This window comes from Mixophyes fleayi, chromosome 11, assembly GCF_038048845.1.
Source record: "Mixophyes fleayi isolate aMixFle1 chromosome 11, aMixFle1.hap1, whole genome shotgun sequence".
Lineage (NCBI taxonomy): Eukaryota > Metazoa > Chordata > Amphibia > Anura > Limnodynastidae > Mixophyes > Mixophyes fleayi.
The window spans coordinates 96773880-96793324 of record NC_134412.1 but is presented as its reverse complement, the minus strand read 5'-3'; the positions used below and the strand labels follow the sequence as shown (position 1 = coordinate 96793324).

The window sequence follows — 19445 nt, the reverse complement described above, 5'->3', positions numbered from 1 at the left end:
GTGGTTGATATTAAGTCCAATATCGCCAGCTGTGTCCCGGGTAACACTTCCGCGATCAACGCTGTCTGAAGAGAAGGGACGACGGATGGAATCTCCGCTGTGTGCGTATGACGTCACTCACCCCCGTCTTCCGACGCGTTTCGATTGTAAATCTGGTGAGTCACGTACGAGGGCCCGGTGCTCAGGAGCTGGCTGTGCGCTGTACAGTACACGTATGTGTACAGTGTGGTGTGTAGTTGTGTTGCCGGCAACAGACAGCGTTGATCGCGGAAGTGTTACCCGGGACACAGCTGGCGATATTGGACTTAATATCAACCACGCTTGTTTTGAAAGGAAGGACGGTAAGAGTCCATCTATCTCCGTTGTAGCAGGGCTCAGTGCTACCAATTTTTTAGTGTTTTTTATATGTGTGATGTTTTTATGTGTGGAAATTAAATGGGAAGATTTTACACTATGGAGATCTACTTTTTTTCCCTTCTTCGGTTCCTATTTTGATGGAGTGGATATTTGTATTTGAAGGAGTTTGTCACAGGAGGAGTATTTTCTGTTTGGTTCAATGCTTGAAATTTCACCACGTCTAGTAAGTGTACACCCTTAAGGGGTTGAAGAAATTTTTCCCCTATCACGTGGTGAATGTGTACTAGTATCTACACACGGGCATTATAGGGATAGCTTGCTGTGCTACATTGGAATTTACAGGTTACGCTATGTATGTTTCTTCGTTTCTTTTTCATGTTCATCTATGAGATCAATATTGGAGGATTGGATCAAGCATAGAAGAATTACATCATTATCATTATTTCCGGAGTTTTGGTCGTTTGATGTTATTTCATTATTCAACTTTGAGGACACTTTGATGTTACAATTAACTTTGTAGACTTTGAGTATTTATACCATCAGCGCCATTTTTTCCTTACATTTGTTTTATTTATATGTCTATCAGCAGGTAGCAGTCACCCTCCTCACATGCCTGGGGAATAGATTTGCATCAAAGGGAGATAGCTCTGTATTCACCGCATAATGTATGCGGATGGGAAGGAGAAGTGACATGGGGATCGGGCACGTAACACACTTATACCCCTATAATGTGGATCATCTAGAACCTCGGAATGTTACTTGTTGCACAATCTTCCCTAGCTTTTTTTTGTATACAAATCATCATCATCAGCTATTTATGTAGAGCTACTAATTCCGCAGCGCTGTACAGAGAACTCGCTCACATCAGTCCCTGCGCCATTGGAGCTTACAGTCTAAATTCCCTAACCAATCTTTTTTTTTTTTTTTCTTTTTTATCAAGTTATCTGTTTATTAACTTTCTTTTCAGAAATGTGCAGACATTTCCTAATGCCAACTGTACGTCGTGCAGCATGGCAGTCCCCATAGTAAGCCATGCGGAGTGTGTGATGCTGCACGATATTTGTCTAAACGGAGGAGATGTCTGTGAAATCTCCATGTAGCAGTTAAGGCATGGCAAACATACTTACAAGATGCGGAAACAGTGTCAAAAAAGCTTGATGCATATACTCCTGTATCTTGAGGAATTTTTCTACTGATGTTCTCCCTGTTCCCTTATTTACACACTGTAAGTTAGAGGGAAAGCTGGAAACGACATTCAGCCTAGGAAGCTCAATCCATCGTATGCTTCTGCTCTATTAACATTTGGCACCAAGTAACACTTCATCGACCTGGCAGCAACTCTAATCTATAGATGGAGTGTAATATGTTTCTTTAATATGCACAATTCAGTTCTAGTCTGCTCTTACTTTTTGTGACGGGTGAGTTCACATTATTTCCCCACCCAGATCTCCGGACTGCATCATAGGAAGGGTCTGTGGAAAGTGGATAAATAATAATGTTTAGACAAATTTCCTTGATCTGAATAGTAAGCTTTGCATGATCCTATGAAAAAAAAAATATATATTTTAATATGCAGAATGCCTAGAACCCCATTCTTGCACTAGAGCGATTGTTAGACTTGGATCTCATACCAGGAGGTATATTTACTAAACTGTGCGTTTGAAAAACTGGAGATGTTGCTTATAGCAACCAATTGGATTCTAGTTATCATTTATTTAGTACATTCTACAAAATGTTAGCTAGAATCTAATTGGTGGCTATAGGCAACATCTCCACTTTTCATATCCACAGTTTAGTAAATATACCCCCAGATCTTCAGAAATGCTACATTATCTTACATCTTTCATATCTTTTAAATGAAAGGAAAGTGTAACTGATTCATACTGTGGTGGATGCTATTGGCTATTACAGTCAGTACATTCTGTCTGTACCTCCTAGGCATTCTTCCATAGCATGCCTTATATACTGCATTTAATTCAAGTTCTGCCATGAACAGATTTAAACGAGTCTTGTTGCTGAAGCTTACAAAATTCAATAACTGTTGTGCTGTGTATCATAATTTCTGAATGGATTGTATTTGGAATAGTATGGGGGGTAGCGGGGGAATCCAGGTTGAACAATGCTGCCCCCTCACAGTTGAGACTGAGAATGCAGGTGGACCTGATGTCGATGTGTAATTGCTCTGCACAGAGAGATCACCAATGAGGCGGCTTTATGAGGCCACGACAAACACAGTACAGACTGTCTAGTATGTCACATTAACAACTAGATATTACATTCACACACTGGCCTAAAATCGTTGCATTTAATATACAGCACTCTATCAACACTTCTACTGGTTGTTGTAAAACAGAATGTACCACATACTTTCCCTTCCAAGCTAGTAACGTTGGATCAAATAGCAGAATGTTTCCAGCGAAATACGTTAAAAATAATAATAAATCCAAAATGTTCCTATGTCATTAACAAGAAACATGAGAAGTTTTATAAGCAGCTGTAAATTAGTGCGGTTAATTAACACAATGTCCCATAGGTTCCACTATTGTTGTATAAGGTATCGTCTCCCAGTACCCACTGATGACACATGTTGTGTCCATAGATGCAGTATCCAATAGGTAGGATATCTATACAAATAGATAACCAGATTAGAGTTAATGAAACACGTTCGCCCAAAACCTGCAGACACAGAGCGCCACCTATGAGTACCCAATATTCCAGTACCTTGGAGTTACTGGTAACCATCTCCTAGTCACAAGCCACCATACTGCTGGTGCTAGGTTGGGTCATGGGTATCGGCCTCGTTGTACCAGCAGGAAAAGACTACCATATCCAGTGCAGTCTATCTGTATAATACTTTCCCCTCCCAGGATCTCCTATTGGTAGACAGACCAGATATTTACTCTAGATCCCTCCTTAGTAGGACTCCTGCAATGATGACACATCTGACACACTGTTCCAATTCCCTTTCATATGGTAATTACGGGAACAGACTTAAACTGGAAGCTTGAACTGCTGTCTGGGATGACTGAGAATATTATTAGGGGTAGTCTGGCAATTGTGTGACAGAAGGCACTCCCTAGTGCAGGGACCTGGAAAATATCCTTACATTCAGAGACTACGTCATGACTCTGCTACAATCATCTGCTTGATTGCTTCATAGCCAGCAATATGTGACTTCCACAATACAGTATATTGTTGTTCCAGGAAGGAGTGAGTTAATCTGGACGGAAAGTTGCCAGAGTACACTGGAGATGCAATGCCAAAGGCTGAAGACACCACCCACGTAAACAGCGTTTTAAGAAAAGAAAGTTTCAGCCTCACACAGCCAGGGAAGGCCGCCAAATTCAGTGGAAAAGGCAACATCCAGTGTCTACGTACCAGAGAAATACTGCTGCACGGGAGAAATGTTAGGTTTTCTGTCTCCACGGAAGCATTATGTTTTGCACATAGAGAAAATGTGTGGCTCTCTTTTCATTCGTAGAATAGTGTATCCGGCTACATATTCAGTACACACCTATACCAGAGGTATGCAGCCATAGGGGTCCCAGAATCTGATTGTCCCATAGACAATATATCCTACTGGGAACTGCCTGTTTTTGGGCCCCCACAATAATATTGCACTGTCCCTTGGGGTCCCAGAACAGTACCCATTTATGTTTTGGGTCCTGGCTCTAATAAAAAAAAAAAAATTGGGTGACACTGGTGTGTATCATGGTTGTTTAAGCTTCTCTATTTCGGCGTATACTCCATATATGATAGTTGTACTTTATGCCCAACATAAATAAATTGCAAAACAAGTAAGACTTGGTCAAAGTCCGAATGGACAGATATGATCTATATAAACAGGATTTTACTTGAGTTTGTCTTGCACAGACATGCCCGCATAAGCCACATCTACCACAAATATTACATGAATTAAGTATGACTAACAATTTTTGGAGCCATAAAAGTTCACATAATTGTCCCCACAATGAGAGGCTTGAGTCCAAAAGAGAGGTCTTGTAGCGGTATGAAATGATCTGATTAACACCTGAGTGCTATTATTCTTAATCACAAGAGGAATATTTTGCTTGAGCACCCTTACTGTTATAGGGGCCAGAAACATATAGGACAGTTACAGGAGAAGACCACTGCACCAATGTGTAACAATTGCGTAATCAATATGTCTAATTAGACCACACTCCCATGCTACGCACAAGTAGCTCTGTGACTACAATGCTTACTTGTATTAGATCCGTGTGTTATTGTGACCGGACCACGTGAAGGAAGTACGGTTTGATGATGCTACAACTTCCAAACCGTTTTGGCAAAAGTAATCTGAAAGTTACAATGACTTCCGCAAACATTAATTCATGATGACTCTGATTTTGCTTTTATGCAGAATTGGCAAAGAAAAGTATCAGGAGTGGACTTAATGTTACCTAACAATATAAAATATTTTTACAAAGATCACCAAGCTGTTACATTTTGAACTTAGTGTCTTCTATAGACGCTTAAATTTCACAATTTATATATAAACCATATTTCGTAGCTGGGCCTCATTTACAGTCGGGAACAAATGCAGCTAAAGGGGCTAATGCTGGGTGGGACGTATAACTGTTTATGTGAAATCTGTCTGTGTAAGTCCAGAAAGTAGATGTACATATATACGTCTATGTAGGTCTGTCTGGGGAAGTAGGGGGCGTTCTAACATTGACAGAGTACAGTAAAGGTGTATATACACAAATACCACTCATGCAGACCTGCAGAAACACACATACACTCCTGTTAGGAGATGTACTTTATGCATCCGCTACAGGGCGGGTGCAAATACACGCTGTGTGTTGTAAACCAGGTGGTGTGGGCAGATCCATACTCATTCTTTTACTATTCTGACCAATCACTGATTATATTATAGTAAGGCTGACATCATCGATTATTCCTGAGTAGTCTCTTCTTTCCCCAAAAAATAAATAATTAAAAAATGGTGCTTGTCAGCTCTTAAATATTTTAGATGTTTTCCTATACGTTCCTGTTAACAATTCATCGTCTTATGGGTCAATGTCAACATAAGTCAGGAGGCCACCCAAGTACCTCTGTTGGGCACGCTGCTTATTGCTGGCAAGCGAGAGCCTCCTAGAGCCACCGTTCTGCTAACAGAATGTATTTTCCTTAGGGGGAGATGAATAGACCCTCTGTGCTTTACAGCTTTCACTGAACTGTTTCCATATGTTGGGCGATATAATTGTATAATAAATAAAGGGTAAATCTCCTTCTTATTTTACTCTGATTTTTACATATCTCTGCACAAGAAGAAGAAATATACACATAGTTTAACTCTTCTGAAGCTAAGGCAATGAATAGACGTTCTGTATGGGACAGTAGGACTCCTATAGGTTATTGGTCAGAAGTTGTGTGACCATATAACCGTACAAGGCTAAAAGGATTGTCATTTGCTGATGACTTCTAAGGTGGTAATGACATCACTACATACCATTTAAAATTACATAGTTACCAACTGTCCCTATTTTTTTCAAGATCTGCAGTGTTTGTCTGTGAAAATATCTGTATTTTACACCATAGACCAACTGTAAAATATAATTTGTCTTCTGTATATAAAATGCAATTGTATTCTTATACCATGGGCTTTATAAGTTAATATATCTCTTGAAGGTGAGCATTTAAAATGTAAAAAGTACTAGTAAACTGCTATGATTAGTAATGTAGTGCACCTGCGTAGCCTGTACCATGGCAATGGATAAATATTAGGACTACCGTTACTGTATATACTTAATATAAAATGACTGGTACACACCAGTAACCTACATATTATAAACTCTTTACACAGATTGCTGCATGCCGTTCTCTCCCCCAGTATGTTTTTGTGGGCAGATTTACGCATAATTGTGTGATTGAGCTTCAGTAGCGGAACGTTTTCTGGCTACCGATTCTTCATGTAGTGAGATCCCCGTACAGGGAAACTTTAAGGGGCAGATCCAAGCTTTTAGTTTTAAAGAGCAAAAAAAGAAAATCCAAACTGGCCGTTACATTATTTTTTTTTGCAGGCTTAATAAAATAGTGGCTCTTTTACTCGGAGAAAGGGATAGATAATCATTACTTAGAATGTGTCCCAGACAGGCTGTCAGGTTTAATTCCTCATGCTGGTGTCGGGCTCTGGGACAGGCAGAGTTGGGAGGGCTCCCCTGTGAGTTAAGTTTCCTGCCTCCCCCCAACTTTTACACAACCGGCCTTTGTTTTCAGCTTCCCGTGAAAAAACACAGTGGCCAGTCGCTGAGGTGGGTCAGCGGGAGAAATCAGACAAAACATTAGCAGTGGTATTTCAAAGGAAAACAATTAAAAAGTAGAGCGAAAGAGTAAAAAAAAAAGAGGGTGTATATATAGAGAAATAGTGAAGAAAGGGAATGTTATGAGTAAGTCATGCACAGGAGAGATAAGCAGAGAAAAGAGGCGGTAAATAATGTATTCATGTTTCATATGGGCCATCTCAGGTGATGTACTCATGGCCAATTGCTAGGTCGTTTTGGTTACTTCTCAGAATAGAAACATTATATTCGTATTATTTCTATAATGTAGGTGTCATTGGTGCTTGCAACCATTGGCTAAAACTGCAGAGTAGAACAGTGTACCCCCCTCCCCCGCCACCAAGTAATTGAAGAGAAGGAGCAACTTAAAACAGCAATCCCACGTACATTTTTCATTTTTTAAATACCAAGGTAAGTGCCTGTTTAAGCATGCACCTAATAGTAATTCATTAGCTATCCTCCAACAAATCATTCTCTAGTTAACAGACGACATCAGACTGCCACACAGCCACAGGCCCACAGCAATCCTCGTGCAGTGGTGCCAGAGGGGTGGGGGGGTCGCAATGTAGACAAAGCATCATGTGCCATGTGACTGTTGTTGCCATGGTAGTCTAGAATCATAAATCATTAATAGCAACCTGAAGTAAGAAAACAAGGGAAAATGGTAAATGTCAACATTTTTTTTTATAGCTGCTACAATGATTTACGTAAAAAAAAAAAGTTGTTTTTTTTTCATGGGGTTGCTACTTTACCACTGTCCTTAATATTAATGGAGTATGACTGCAATCAAGTAACATGGAAAATGAAATCATTCATTATAATCAAATATTAAAAAGTACATTATTGCGAGCTCTCTTCCCCACAGTTTGGCTTAATGAAAATATAAGGAAATTGTGGAATTGACCTGCCGGTACTGAATTTTTGCACTGAGCATGAAATCCTTTAACATAGACTGACTGATGCACAATTATTTTTACAGCATTTCTATAATTCCCATGAATATGTATATCCTCAGATGATATTGCATACTGGGAGAAAAACGAACAGTAAGGCAAATCCATAGTATAGATTACTCAACAGTCTGATAGAAAGGTGTCCTATGTAAGGTATATACGTTGCCTACACACACAATGAAGGCAACCATCTTTACCAATATAGGGAAAGTATGCCTTTTTGCTTTTTGATGACACACAGATATGTAACAGAGTAGACACACCAGGAGGGTTAAAACAAATGATTGATGATCTGGGTAGATTAGAGAAACAGTCAAGAGAGTGGCAACTACAGTTTAATGCCAAAGAAATGCAAAATCATGCACTTGGGTCTCAAAAACCCAAAGGTTAAATATAGTATTAATGGCACTATAATGGAAACTACTGAGGAGGAAAGGGATCTAGGAGTCACTATTTAAAGTGACATAAAGGCAGGTAAGCAATGTAACAAAGCAGTGAGGAAGGTAAGTCAGATGCTTGGTTGCATAGGGAGAGAAATCGGTAGCCGAAAGATAGAAGTAATGATATCACTGTATAGGTCATTGGTACGTCCTCATCTAGATACTGTGTTCAGTTCTGGGGGCCATATTTCTAGAAGGCTATAAATACATTAGAGACTGTACAAAGATGGGGTAACTAAAATGGTGCATGGCCTACAGCACAAAACTTACCCAGAAAGACCCAAAGATCTTAATAAAAAAAAAAAATATATATATATATATATATATATATATATATATATATATATATATATATATATATATATATATATACACACACACACATACATGTATATATGTATGATAGTTTGGAGCAAGCAATGAAGGTAAAGGGGGGGGGGGGGATATGATAGAAACTTTGAAATATTTAAAGGGGTTTAACACTGTGCAGGAGGGAAACATTTTTAAAGGAAGAGAAGTGTTAGAAAATGAGGACATGCACTGGAACTGGAGGAAAAATTACTTCAGTAGAGCAAATTGAAAATGCTTGGGATTTACATAAGGATATCCTTATAAAGAACTAAGGCTCAAATAGGGTTTGAGGGTACCATAGTTTAAAAATGGACCAAATGATTCTTATCTTCCGTCAAATTCTTTGATTCTATATTCAGTATAGTTTTATCAATTCATTAGGAAGTAATGACAATGTGGCTCATGTCTCTGTGATTATTCTCTAGTTGATTTATAGACTTCTCTCTGATGAATATATTGTCACACACACAAGGTGTCTGCCTTCGCCATGTCTAAGATACGGATGACAGTCAGGAAAATAGTTTATATGATCTTCATGTAAACAAGTAACAATCCAAAGTAGTAATTCTTGCAATAAGAAGACTGGGCGTGTTCAGGTGGATTGGGGATGGAGTTTTGGTTCATCAGGGGCAGGGTTTATTTTATAATACCACCTTCGTCCTCTTGCCCTGGGCCAGGTAAAGGAGGGGTGCATCGGAGGCATGTACCTGGGCCCCCTTCTGTTAGGGGGCCCCCCCGGATCAGGTGCCATCAGGGAAAGGCAGTCTGGTAGTTGGTGGCTGGCTCCTACGGGTCCAGCCACCTTCCTTCATTTGATGACTGATCTTATCCATCCCTCCCTCCAGGTGTCACATGGGACGTGCACCACGTGTAAGCTGTTGTCCCATGTGTGCAAAAGTAGCAGAGCAGAGATGGAACACGGTAAGTGTGAGAAAAAGGAGGGGGGTCTTATTATAATGTGGGAGGTAGATTATTTAATGGTGGTGTATTGGTGAAGGTTGATTATTTAATAGGTGCTATTTTATTTAATAGTGGGGCCTATTAATTCAAGATGGAGAGATGGAACTTTAATGCTGGAGGGGTTTGAGGGGTTTAATTTAATGTGGGCTGTTTGTGGAGAGCAAGGACTATTTATTAAATGTGAATATGAATTATTTAATGCCGGGGATGGTTGTAGAAATGGTCATATTAAACGTAAATGCTTTTGATTTATTGCTGGAGCTGTTTAGAGGTAGAGAAATAGGTTTATTAAATGTGAATACTATTATTTTAATGTTGTGACTGGAAGGAGGACTGATTATAAAACGTGGGTGCTATTGATTTAACGTCAGGCTGGTTGGAGTTTAAGTTTCATGTATCCATTTTTTTCCCAAATTGGGCCCCAAAAATTCCTGTATGCAGACAAGCTGCAACTGAGCTAAAGACACCAGCAGCCACAGGTGACACTGACAAGGACAGACAGGAGAGAGCTGAACTGTCCTGTGTACTTGGCATGCTCTTTAGGCCCCTTGCTGAAGCCACACAGAGCAGAATATCCGCCCCAATTGGGCGCTTTGACCTCCCCTCACATAGTGCACTCTGGGGCCGACATCGTGCACGGCCAACCGTCCTGGTCATGTGGGGGGTCAGTGTTGAATATGTCGCACCGTGCTCATACTAGTTCTAATTAAGTTTACTAAAAATAAGCAATAAATATTTAATAGAAAGTATGTTGTTGTATCTTGCTGCAAACAGGGCTTTATTGATCCAAGACAGTGACTTGGGCAGACTTTCAAATAAATGTTGTAGCATCTATTAGTCAACTTGTGAATTATTTTTTAGAGTAAATTAAATAAAACACGGAAAGGATGAGACGGCAGAGTTCACTCCAGGTTCGGATTTTTTGAAAAACCACATTGGTCCGGGAATGCAGGAGCGGAGGTGATCACACAGCATTGCTTTTATCTTATTCACTTTCTAAATTAAATGTACGTACATATTATAAACATTGGACCAATAAGGGTTGTATTCTTTCCATCTATTTATTTTACACAGATGGCATGTAGGGGGCTGGAACCATGGAGAGCTACAAATGTGGTGGGGGTGGGGACCTTCTTTTAAAAATATTTGTTTGAGTAAATTTGTAACTGTAGTGAATAACTGCCAGAAACCTAGTTTATAACCATTGATTAATCTTCCTAGAGCCAAGTATATAATTAAAGGTTTCCTTTATGAAAATAAGTCTATATCCAACCAGTTAGCACATTGGTTTTTTTCTGCTATAGTAGTCTGTAAAATCTGTTATTTTGCAGGAATATGCAGGCAAAGTTAACGCTACAAAATGTCATGGTTCCACCCGCTCATAAACTGGGCTGCCAAACCTCAAGATATTGATAGAACAGGTACATAGCCGCCTACGGAGAGCTAACTCTGGTGTAGCGTCATTTCTATAATAAGCACCCTATGAGTGACCTCACTGTTTCCTTCTGCTTGGACACAGGGTGTCTGTGTTACACCGGCCACAGCTGTCCGTCTTCTGTATCAGAGAAATTTGTAACCTCACTAGGTATGGAGACATCTTTAATGGAAAAAAATTAATATGACTTGGTAAGATGAATTCCCATGCCGGTTTCGTAATATATATTTGTGTATTATTTACCGGAGGGTGCACCTGCACACCTAAGTCACTAAATTCAAGAAGAAGGGGGAAAAAGGGGTGTGATTCAAATAGGGCACTCCTAGGATGTCAAGTAAGAGGGAAAAGAAAAATGAAAAAACAGTTTTTTGTTTTTTATTCATCAATTCATTTAAAATTATTGTAACACATATCTGGAACCTTATTTAGTACCACCAGCGAAAACAAATTTTGCATTGAGAAATCTGAAACTCTACAGAAATATGCGTTGGTGTTTGACGGAGACGTCCTTCTTTCAGCTCCCTTTGTCCTATGAGCTTTTAGTATCGTGTGTGTGTGTCTGTGTGGATATAGATATATGATAGATATAGATATAATATAATGTGCGTGTGTATATGTATGATTGTGTGTATATGTATATATTCATTACACAGACTTCACAATCTGCCAGAGGGTTAGGGCTAAGAGGTGCAGGAGGGATTGATCCGTTAATCATTGTATAAAAAAGTTGGACAAAAGTTTTGAGAATTACACAAATGGTTATTTTCACAAAGCCTGCTGCGTCATCTTTTATGATGGCAATTTGCATATACTCCAGAATGTCATGAAGAGTGATCAGATGCCTCTCTGCCATGACAATGAACTTTAGGCAAAAACACTTCCACTGCATTTCAGCCCTGCCACAAAAAGTCCAGCTGACATCAGGTCAGTGATTCTCTCGTTAACACAGCTGAGTGTTGACAAGGCTGGAGATCTTTACGTTATGCTGATTCTGTTAGAATAACAGACTGGAAGCTTTAAAAGGAGGGTGGTGTGCTTGAAATCATTGTTCTTCCTCTGTTAACCATGATTATCTGCACGGAAATGCGTGCAGTCATCATTGCTTTGCACAAAAAGGGCTTCACAGGCAAGGATATTTATGCTAGTAATATTGCACCTAAATCAACCGTTTATCGGATCATCAAGAACTTCAAGGAGAGAGGCTCATTAGTTGTGAGGAAGGCTTCATGGTGCCCAAGAACGTCCAGCAAGCGCCAGGACCGTCTCCTAAAGTTGATTCAGCTGCGGGATCAGGGCACCACCAGTGCAGATCTTGCTCAGGAATGGCAGCAGGCAGGAGTGACTGCATCTGCATGCACAGTGAGGCGAAGACTTTTGGAGGAAGGCCTGGTGTCAAGAAGGCCAGCAAAGAAGCCATTTCTCTCCAGGAAAAATATCAGGGACAGACTGATTGTGCAAAAGGTACAGGGATTGGACTGTTGCGGACTAGGGTAATGTCATTTTCTCTGAATCTCCTTTCAGATTGTTTAGGGCATCTGGAAAAAACGCTTGTCCGGAGTAGGAAAGGTGAGCGCTACCATCAGTCCTGTGTCATGCCAACAGTAAAGCATCCTGAGACCATTCATGTGTGGGGTTGCTTCTCAGCCAAGGTAATGGGCTCACCCACAACTTTGCCTAAGAACACAGCCATGAATAAAGAATGGTATCCTCCAACATCCTCCAAGAACAGTTTGGTGACGAACAAGGCCTTTTCCAGCATGATGGAGGCAAACGTGGTAACCAAGTGGCTCAGGGATCAAACCATTGAAATTTTGGGTCCATGGCCAGGAAACTCTCCAGACCTTAATCCCATTGAGAACTTGTGGTCAATCCTCATGAGGCGGGTGGACGAAAAAACCCCCACAAATTCTGACAAACTCCAAGCATTGATTAGGTAAGAATGGGCGGCCATCAGTCAGTATGTGGCCCAGAAGTTGATTGACAGCATGCCAGGGCGACTTGCAGAGGTCTTCAAAAAGAAGGATCAATACTGCAAATATTGACTCTTTGCATAAACTTGTAATTGTCAGTAAAATCCTTTGACACTTATGAAATTACACTATTCGACTCATCTACACTCTGTCCCTCATTTTGCTTTTAGTATTTTCACTGGTGGTCCTGATATTTGTTACAATAAGTTTTAAATGAATTGATGGGGAAAAGAAAAAAATATTTATTATTATTTTCTCTAACTGAAACACATCCAGGATTAATGTCTGCTAGCTTTAACTAAACTATATGACCGAGTATTCTACTTCCCCAAATGCTCAGGGTACAACTACTATTGAAGGACAGGACATTTATTGTGGCACATAGATGCTGACCTTAGGATATAGACGTAATGCCTCAAACAGCCATTGAAAAACAGTATTCAGTAATAGAATGTTTTTAACATTACTAAAAAACTTGGAACAGACATAAAGGGTAAGGTTAAATAAAGTACCACCACCACAAATTGTCAGGAAATATTTACCTCAAGTCAAGTCTAAGATAATTAGTCTGGGGGTAAATGATACAGGCACAGGTAATAAATGAAGGGATATTCATTATCCATAACAAATACAGATAGTTGATTCATCACAAGGTGATTAGAGTATAGCTATATAAACACCATCCAGTGATCAAGGTATAATGTAAATACCCAGCTTCAGAAGAGTTCCAAAATATGGTGTGGGGAAATAGAAAATAAGCAGGAGCAGGTGCTGGTTAAAGTACAGTATATAGTCAGATAATAGCCATTGGCCAGGGCTTTTAGCCATGGACCCTACTCCAATCACTGTCATAATACATTAATATACCCTTCAGAACACTTGAGCTTCGTTTTTCATTAGAGACACATCACAGCCCCTCACCACAAGTGCCTTAATGTATGCATCATATGCAATGCTCCAAGTATTTGGTTGGCAATAAACAAGAATGTAGATGGGACGTAGAGACCCTCGCCCAGAACGCACTCTCTTTCTCTTGACAATGTCGTGCTTGAAGCACTGAGATTTAAGTGGAAAGGTCTGAATCCCCTTGCAGCCATGGGCCCCAATCTATTGTCCCCTATTATAATCTGTCTATTGTGATATAAGCAAAGTAATCAATCCCACAAAAAATAGTTATTAGTAACATGACCACATTACTACATCTTAACACTGGGTATATTTCTGTTTTTTAATCTATTACATTTTTTACTTTAAATAGAAATCTAGGAATAGGGCACATTTTATTATTTTAAATGCAAATCTAGCCATTAAAGTCTAGTCCTTCCAACTTGAAACTATAGAACAGTTTATCAAATCATAAGTTTCCCTGCAATATTTCTGTTATGGTTGTCATTAACGTTGTCTGTTCATTGGAAACAAAACCTTCTAGATGAGCATTCTGTTTTGTTTATATTGTGCATTACTGAAAGTAACAGCGACAATCACCATCCTGCTGCACCTGTCAGTCACTAGTGACACCAAACGAACGAGAACTTAATGTACAGAAAGGAGGCCTGGAGCACGCAGAGAGGGAGCTTAGTCAGGGCAGTGATAAACAAAAGCAACGGCTGCACGACACGTGTGCGTTTCTGAGGCCTAATGTGACCAAGCAAAAAGGGTCCTTTTGTCGGTTGCCATCAAAGCCTGGTCCAGAGATAGAGCTGACTGATAAGCCTTTTGTCTTGCTAATGCACCTTGATTCAGAGAGCGAGGGCTCTCGCACACCCAGGTATGGAGGAAAGAAGCTGGGAGTGCAGGCACTTCAGCTTAGGAGCCTATTATGTGATGCACAAAAGCTGCACCTGCAATGAGGCAAAGTGTGATTTACCATATCTGCCTGCTCTGCTAATCACCAGGCTCCTCTGCAAGAATTAACCCTCCCTGGGCTCGGGACCTTCCACAAACGTTGACAAGAAATATCTCTCCTTGTGTCTTCTGCTCAACAGTCTCACTCAGCAACATCTTGTCTTATAACATAGATAATGAAATAATGGAATGTTTTCAGAGCTTTTAACTGTCCTCAGATTTAAACACAAGGCTTTGTTTGCAACAAAGAAGGCCAAGAGGTTCTTCTGCCAGACAATATATTTTTCTCTGGATTCACCCAATACCATGAGTGCCAAATCTGTAAATGACCATAAACTGATACCTGTAGTATCTTTCTTCTGTTCTAAGCAATGTTCAAACACTTGAGCAGATGTCCCAGCCGCATATTAGAGAATATGCAACTACAGATCACCCCCCACACACACAGGCAAGCTGAGTCTTCCCAAAAACCAGGAAGATGGGGATCTTTTCCCTGGGAATTTTATGTTCGCTAAATGGAACCATTGTCTTACTGTCATTGCTTCTTGTACAAGAGTGGACGGGATGTTTGTACCCAATTGGATGAGTGTGGCGGCCATCAAATCGAGTACCACCCTCCTTGGACATCCATCTTTGGAGTGTACATTAAAAATGTGAAAAAGTTTCATATAATAATGGTGATGTTCCAAGGTGAGGGACCACCACCATTCTCGCATCTGGGGGTAGGATTAAGAAGAGGGCTACTTTTAAATAGATACCCACTGTGGTCGGATGATCCTCACCTCCCACATGGTCAAGATGACTGCTGCAGCATTTAATGGGTTAATACCTGATGTTGCTGTGGGGAATGGTTTCAACCTTGGCACTAAGGTATTAAAAGACATATTTATTAATTTATATGTAAATATTTAATTATGGGCGATGTAGCACCGGTTACTAACTGGTGCTCAGAGCCAGAAAGGGCTAAGTACCTTGTTCATGTATTGATTTATGAAGTAATATGCCATGTTGGAGCAAGTTTTTGTAAGAAAGGAACTGCCATGCAAATTAAGTCTTTTCATTTGTGACCAACATATCATTTTTATTTTATTTTGGTCTGAAAGCAAAGCAGGGGGTCGTGTTACCTTTCTATCATCATGTGTAATTTTTAATCCTGTGTGTGTGTGTTAGAACCTTTATGAATTATGAAACTGCAAATGATTTGAGAAATCTCAGATTGAAGTAAGTTCTGTTTAAATTAAATTTGTTATCTTCAAGTCTAGAGAATATTAAATCCTGAGGGTAAACATCGGAAGTGATATATCAGACTTTGCGGTGCCAGCTAAGATCAGGGGGCTGAATTACCTCCTGCCAACATCTGTCAGAAACTGTATAAAAAGAGCTCTGTTTGACCATGTTATGTCTTATACCATCTAAGCTTCTGGAGATCACTAGTCCCACTAACTAGTGCGTAACTGTCCTTATAAGGACAACTTAAGATAATAAACATCACTGCTTCAAGATCCTGATTTTATGCCTACTTTCCTGCTGTAATTCCTATGACCTACAGGTTAGACCACTCTAATCCGTTATCCGGCTGTTCTGAGGTTAGGAACCATCGTCTAGTACCAATGCTCTGTCCGCTACCCTGCAACTGTAGCCAGTGTAATAGGCCTGGGGGAACCATCAACAGCAACACTGATCTGAAAGAAGAGGTCAGTGGTACCAGCTCAGGTACCCAACAAGGGTGTACGCTAGCAGCGAGAGCTACCCAGAAGGAAACGTTTCTAGGTGCCAGTGAAGGAGCCTAATGGTGGAAGCAGAACCATTCCTACTGTGTTTTTAGAGGGATGCAATTGGGATGAAGAAAGTGTTCTCAGCAACACAGCAGAGTGGTATAGGAGGTCCATCCTGTCACACCCCCTTTATCATAAAAATACTGCTTTAAAGTTTTGTGGTGTTTATGGTTTTGCATTTTATCTCACAATAAGACACAGATAAGATCATATTTCTTTTCCCCTAAAGATCTATCAAACTGACCCAAATTAGAGACCATATGGGTGGAAAGAGGGATTTGGGTGCCAATGATGAATTATTATTTCAATATTACTACTTGTCATTTCAGGTATATAAACAGCAAGTTAACATTGGGAGTTACCAGCAGGATACCTCTATCTGTCTCCCATACTGTCAGACAAGAGTACAAGTTAAATGATACATTTTACATACTTGTCTCTATACTCCTACTGGAAAAACAATTATCCTGCTTTTCACAAGACGGTCAGGACAAGGGATGCTTTATTGTTTCAAATTGCTGTAGTGACCCTGAGGCCTACGTTTGTGGCAGATTTTGAGCTGCTTGCTGGCCAGATGTGGTACCTATGACACCAGTGGCTTAAGGATATTCCAGCAGTGATTTCTAAGGTGCTGTCCTATAGGCAGCTGATACTGGTAAAATTCTAAATAATTCATCTGTCCAGGATAAAACGATCAAATAGTGTTCCTAAAAAAGGGAAATTGCTAGGCAGTAGTCAAAATCTCACTTGCATATGTTTTTAAAATTGTAATTATATAATGAAATATATATATATATATATATATATATATATATATATAATATATATATGTGTGCGTGTAAATGAAAACCCCTTTACATGTCTGTAACTTTGCTAGATACAGATAAAGATTCATTGCTGTAATAGCTGAAGCTCTCATTGTAAAGGAGGACAGTGTAGGCCAATCGGAGCAATGTAAATTGTGTATGGTCTCTTTCTGCAATGTGGTTGGTCGTTTAAGAGCTTGGCTTGTCAATCAATCAGCCAATCCTGCTGCAGAAGGGGACTGATAAGATTAAAATAGTTTCCTTTTGTCACAAGTATATGCAGCCATTTCAGTGACAGACGTTGAAATGCCTTATAACAATATATTTGCAGTGTAGGAAACAAGGTTACATTCAGTTCAATAATTCTACTATCTGAGAAGCTTTAAATCTAAATACACATCAGTATCACAAAATGCCTCTGTTACTGACACTGCAGAATGGGCAATATGAAGATATGTTACGATGAAGCAAAAGTCCTAATTCTATGATCCCCACCGTGAATTGCGCAAGGCCATTAGAACCTGTAAGGAAAGTGATCAGGATTGTGATCACTTTGCTATAGATTATTCGCTGGTACAGGATCCTATAGGAGCTGCTGGCCCGGCTAATTCATAATTGCCACCTTAATGCATTTCTTATCATTGCAATAAAAATTTATAGTTAATGGAGCAATATGCAATGGTCATAAATAGACCAGTGGGTGGAGGTATACAGAGGTATGCCATATCCCCCACTTCCCCTACTGCCTTTATTGTAATGTTATCAAATTCCAATGACTTGGGTTTTCCATATCACCACTTCTGAATTCCACTTTCACTACTGAAATAGTCCCTAAAAGGCTACAATATACACAACAAATTCAAATAGCTGAAATAAAGTATAAATTTGCTTTAAACTCTGACAAAAGGAAACATCTAATTAACTTTCAATGGAGCCAGTAATATAGTTGGACAAGGCTGTGACGTTTGCTCCATATCAGTTAGTGTTCTAAGACCATGGTCTCCCTGAATACCCACTTGTTTATAGGCAATACCAGTGCTGCTTGAGTGTCTTTATCAGATAACTGTGTACATAGCACAAGCGTAATGACTGCATATAGAAGTCTAAAAACAGACCTAGAAGGTCTAGGAAAAACCCTGTATTGATCCAGGACAAAAACAAATAGTGGACCAATAATTTTTAACATTCGAGGCGCACAAAGAACACTTTACTTTGACTACGAAAAACAAGTTTGACAACATGTTGCCAACTTTTCCACCCTTCTCTTTCAGATGTTCTGTTGGTGTATTTTTCGGCCCTTTCACCATATTATTTCCTAAAGCTGCTGATGGAAGCTATGTCCTCTCTGTTCTTCTACTGTATGGTTCATATAGCATGCAATTTAGCTCTCGCTTCAGCCTACAAGACTTCTCCCGTACTGCTACCCATGGAATTCCCTACAATGCATCATCAGACTCGCATGAGTAAATGCCCTCTGAAAGCCCATCTCTACATTAAAACTTGCCCTACTCCCACCTATACTGCCCACACTAGTACACCCTCACACCTAACCTGCTTGCACGTATCCTGCCCACACTGCTATATCCTGACACCTAACCTACTTGCACCTATCCTCACACTGGTATATCCTCACAATTTTCCCAATCTGAGCCACTCTCGCTCCTCTTGCTTCAGCTGTGCCCTCTCCCAATTAGAATGTAAGCTCTGATGAGCAGGGACACCCCCTATACCTTGTTTTCTTTTCTTTCTTTATTCTGTGTACCTTGTATGTCTCTGTTTTCCCCACTGTCTGGCAGTGTGGAGCAATGTGGCGCCTTACAAATCAATGATCATATTTTAAAGATTCTATCTAGGGAAAGATGGTTCTGTTGGATACTGGATGTTGTATGGATTGTCGGTTCCTTTTTACAAGTATTTGAGGTTATATAGAACATTATCAGCAAGTGTGTGAATCTTTGGTTAAATTACAGCAGTATGTTCCTATGTCCTATGAAGCGTTCATCCCTGGCTTCTGGTTCTGTTGGAGAGATGTTTCCGCTACTGTAAGGTTTTGTTAGAACCTAGCTTGTCGGGGTGTATTAAGTGTTTCTTTTCTCTCTGGTGAATGTATCACATGAAGGTACTGGTCTCTCAGTACTAGCTAACATCACTAACGCAGCTCTATGGATCCCCCTGGGAATTGTACCGCTCCACAGAACCAGACATCATCTGATGTCATTATATCTTCCCCCAACCACAGTCTCTGCTCTTT

General features: G+C 40.0%; 2 protein-coding genes across 3 annotated transcripts in view; one reads left to right on the top strand and one right to left on the bottom strand.

Annotated features, from left to right (window-relative positions):
- Positions 1-19445, top strand: part of ETS1 (ETS proto-oncogene 1, transcription factor) — a 223620-nt gene that overhangs the window by 9829 nt on the left and 194346 nt on the right. The window lies entirely within an intron of this gene.
- Positions 1-19445, bottom strand: part of FLI1 (Fli-1 proto-oncogene, ETS transcription factor) — a 56491-nt gene that overhangs the window by 8112 nt on the left and 28934 nt on the right. For both annotated transcript variants that reach the window (XM_075190491.1, XM_075190492.1), the window contains exon 6: positions 1764-1829. In XM_075190491.1, the coding sequence (XP_075046592.1) occupies positions 1764-1829 (66 nt within the window). The remainder of the gene's footprint in view (positions 1-1763; positions 1830-19445) is intronic.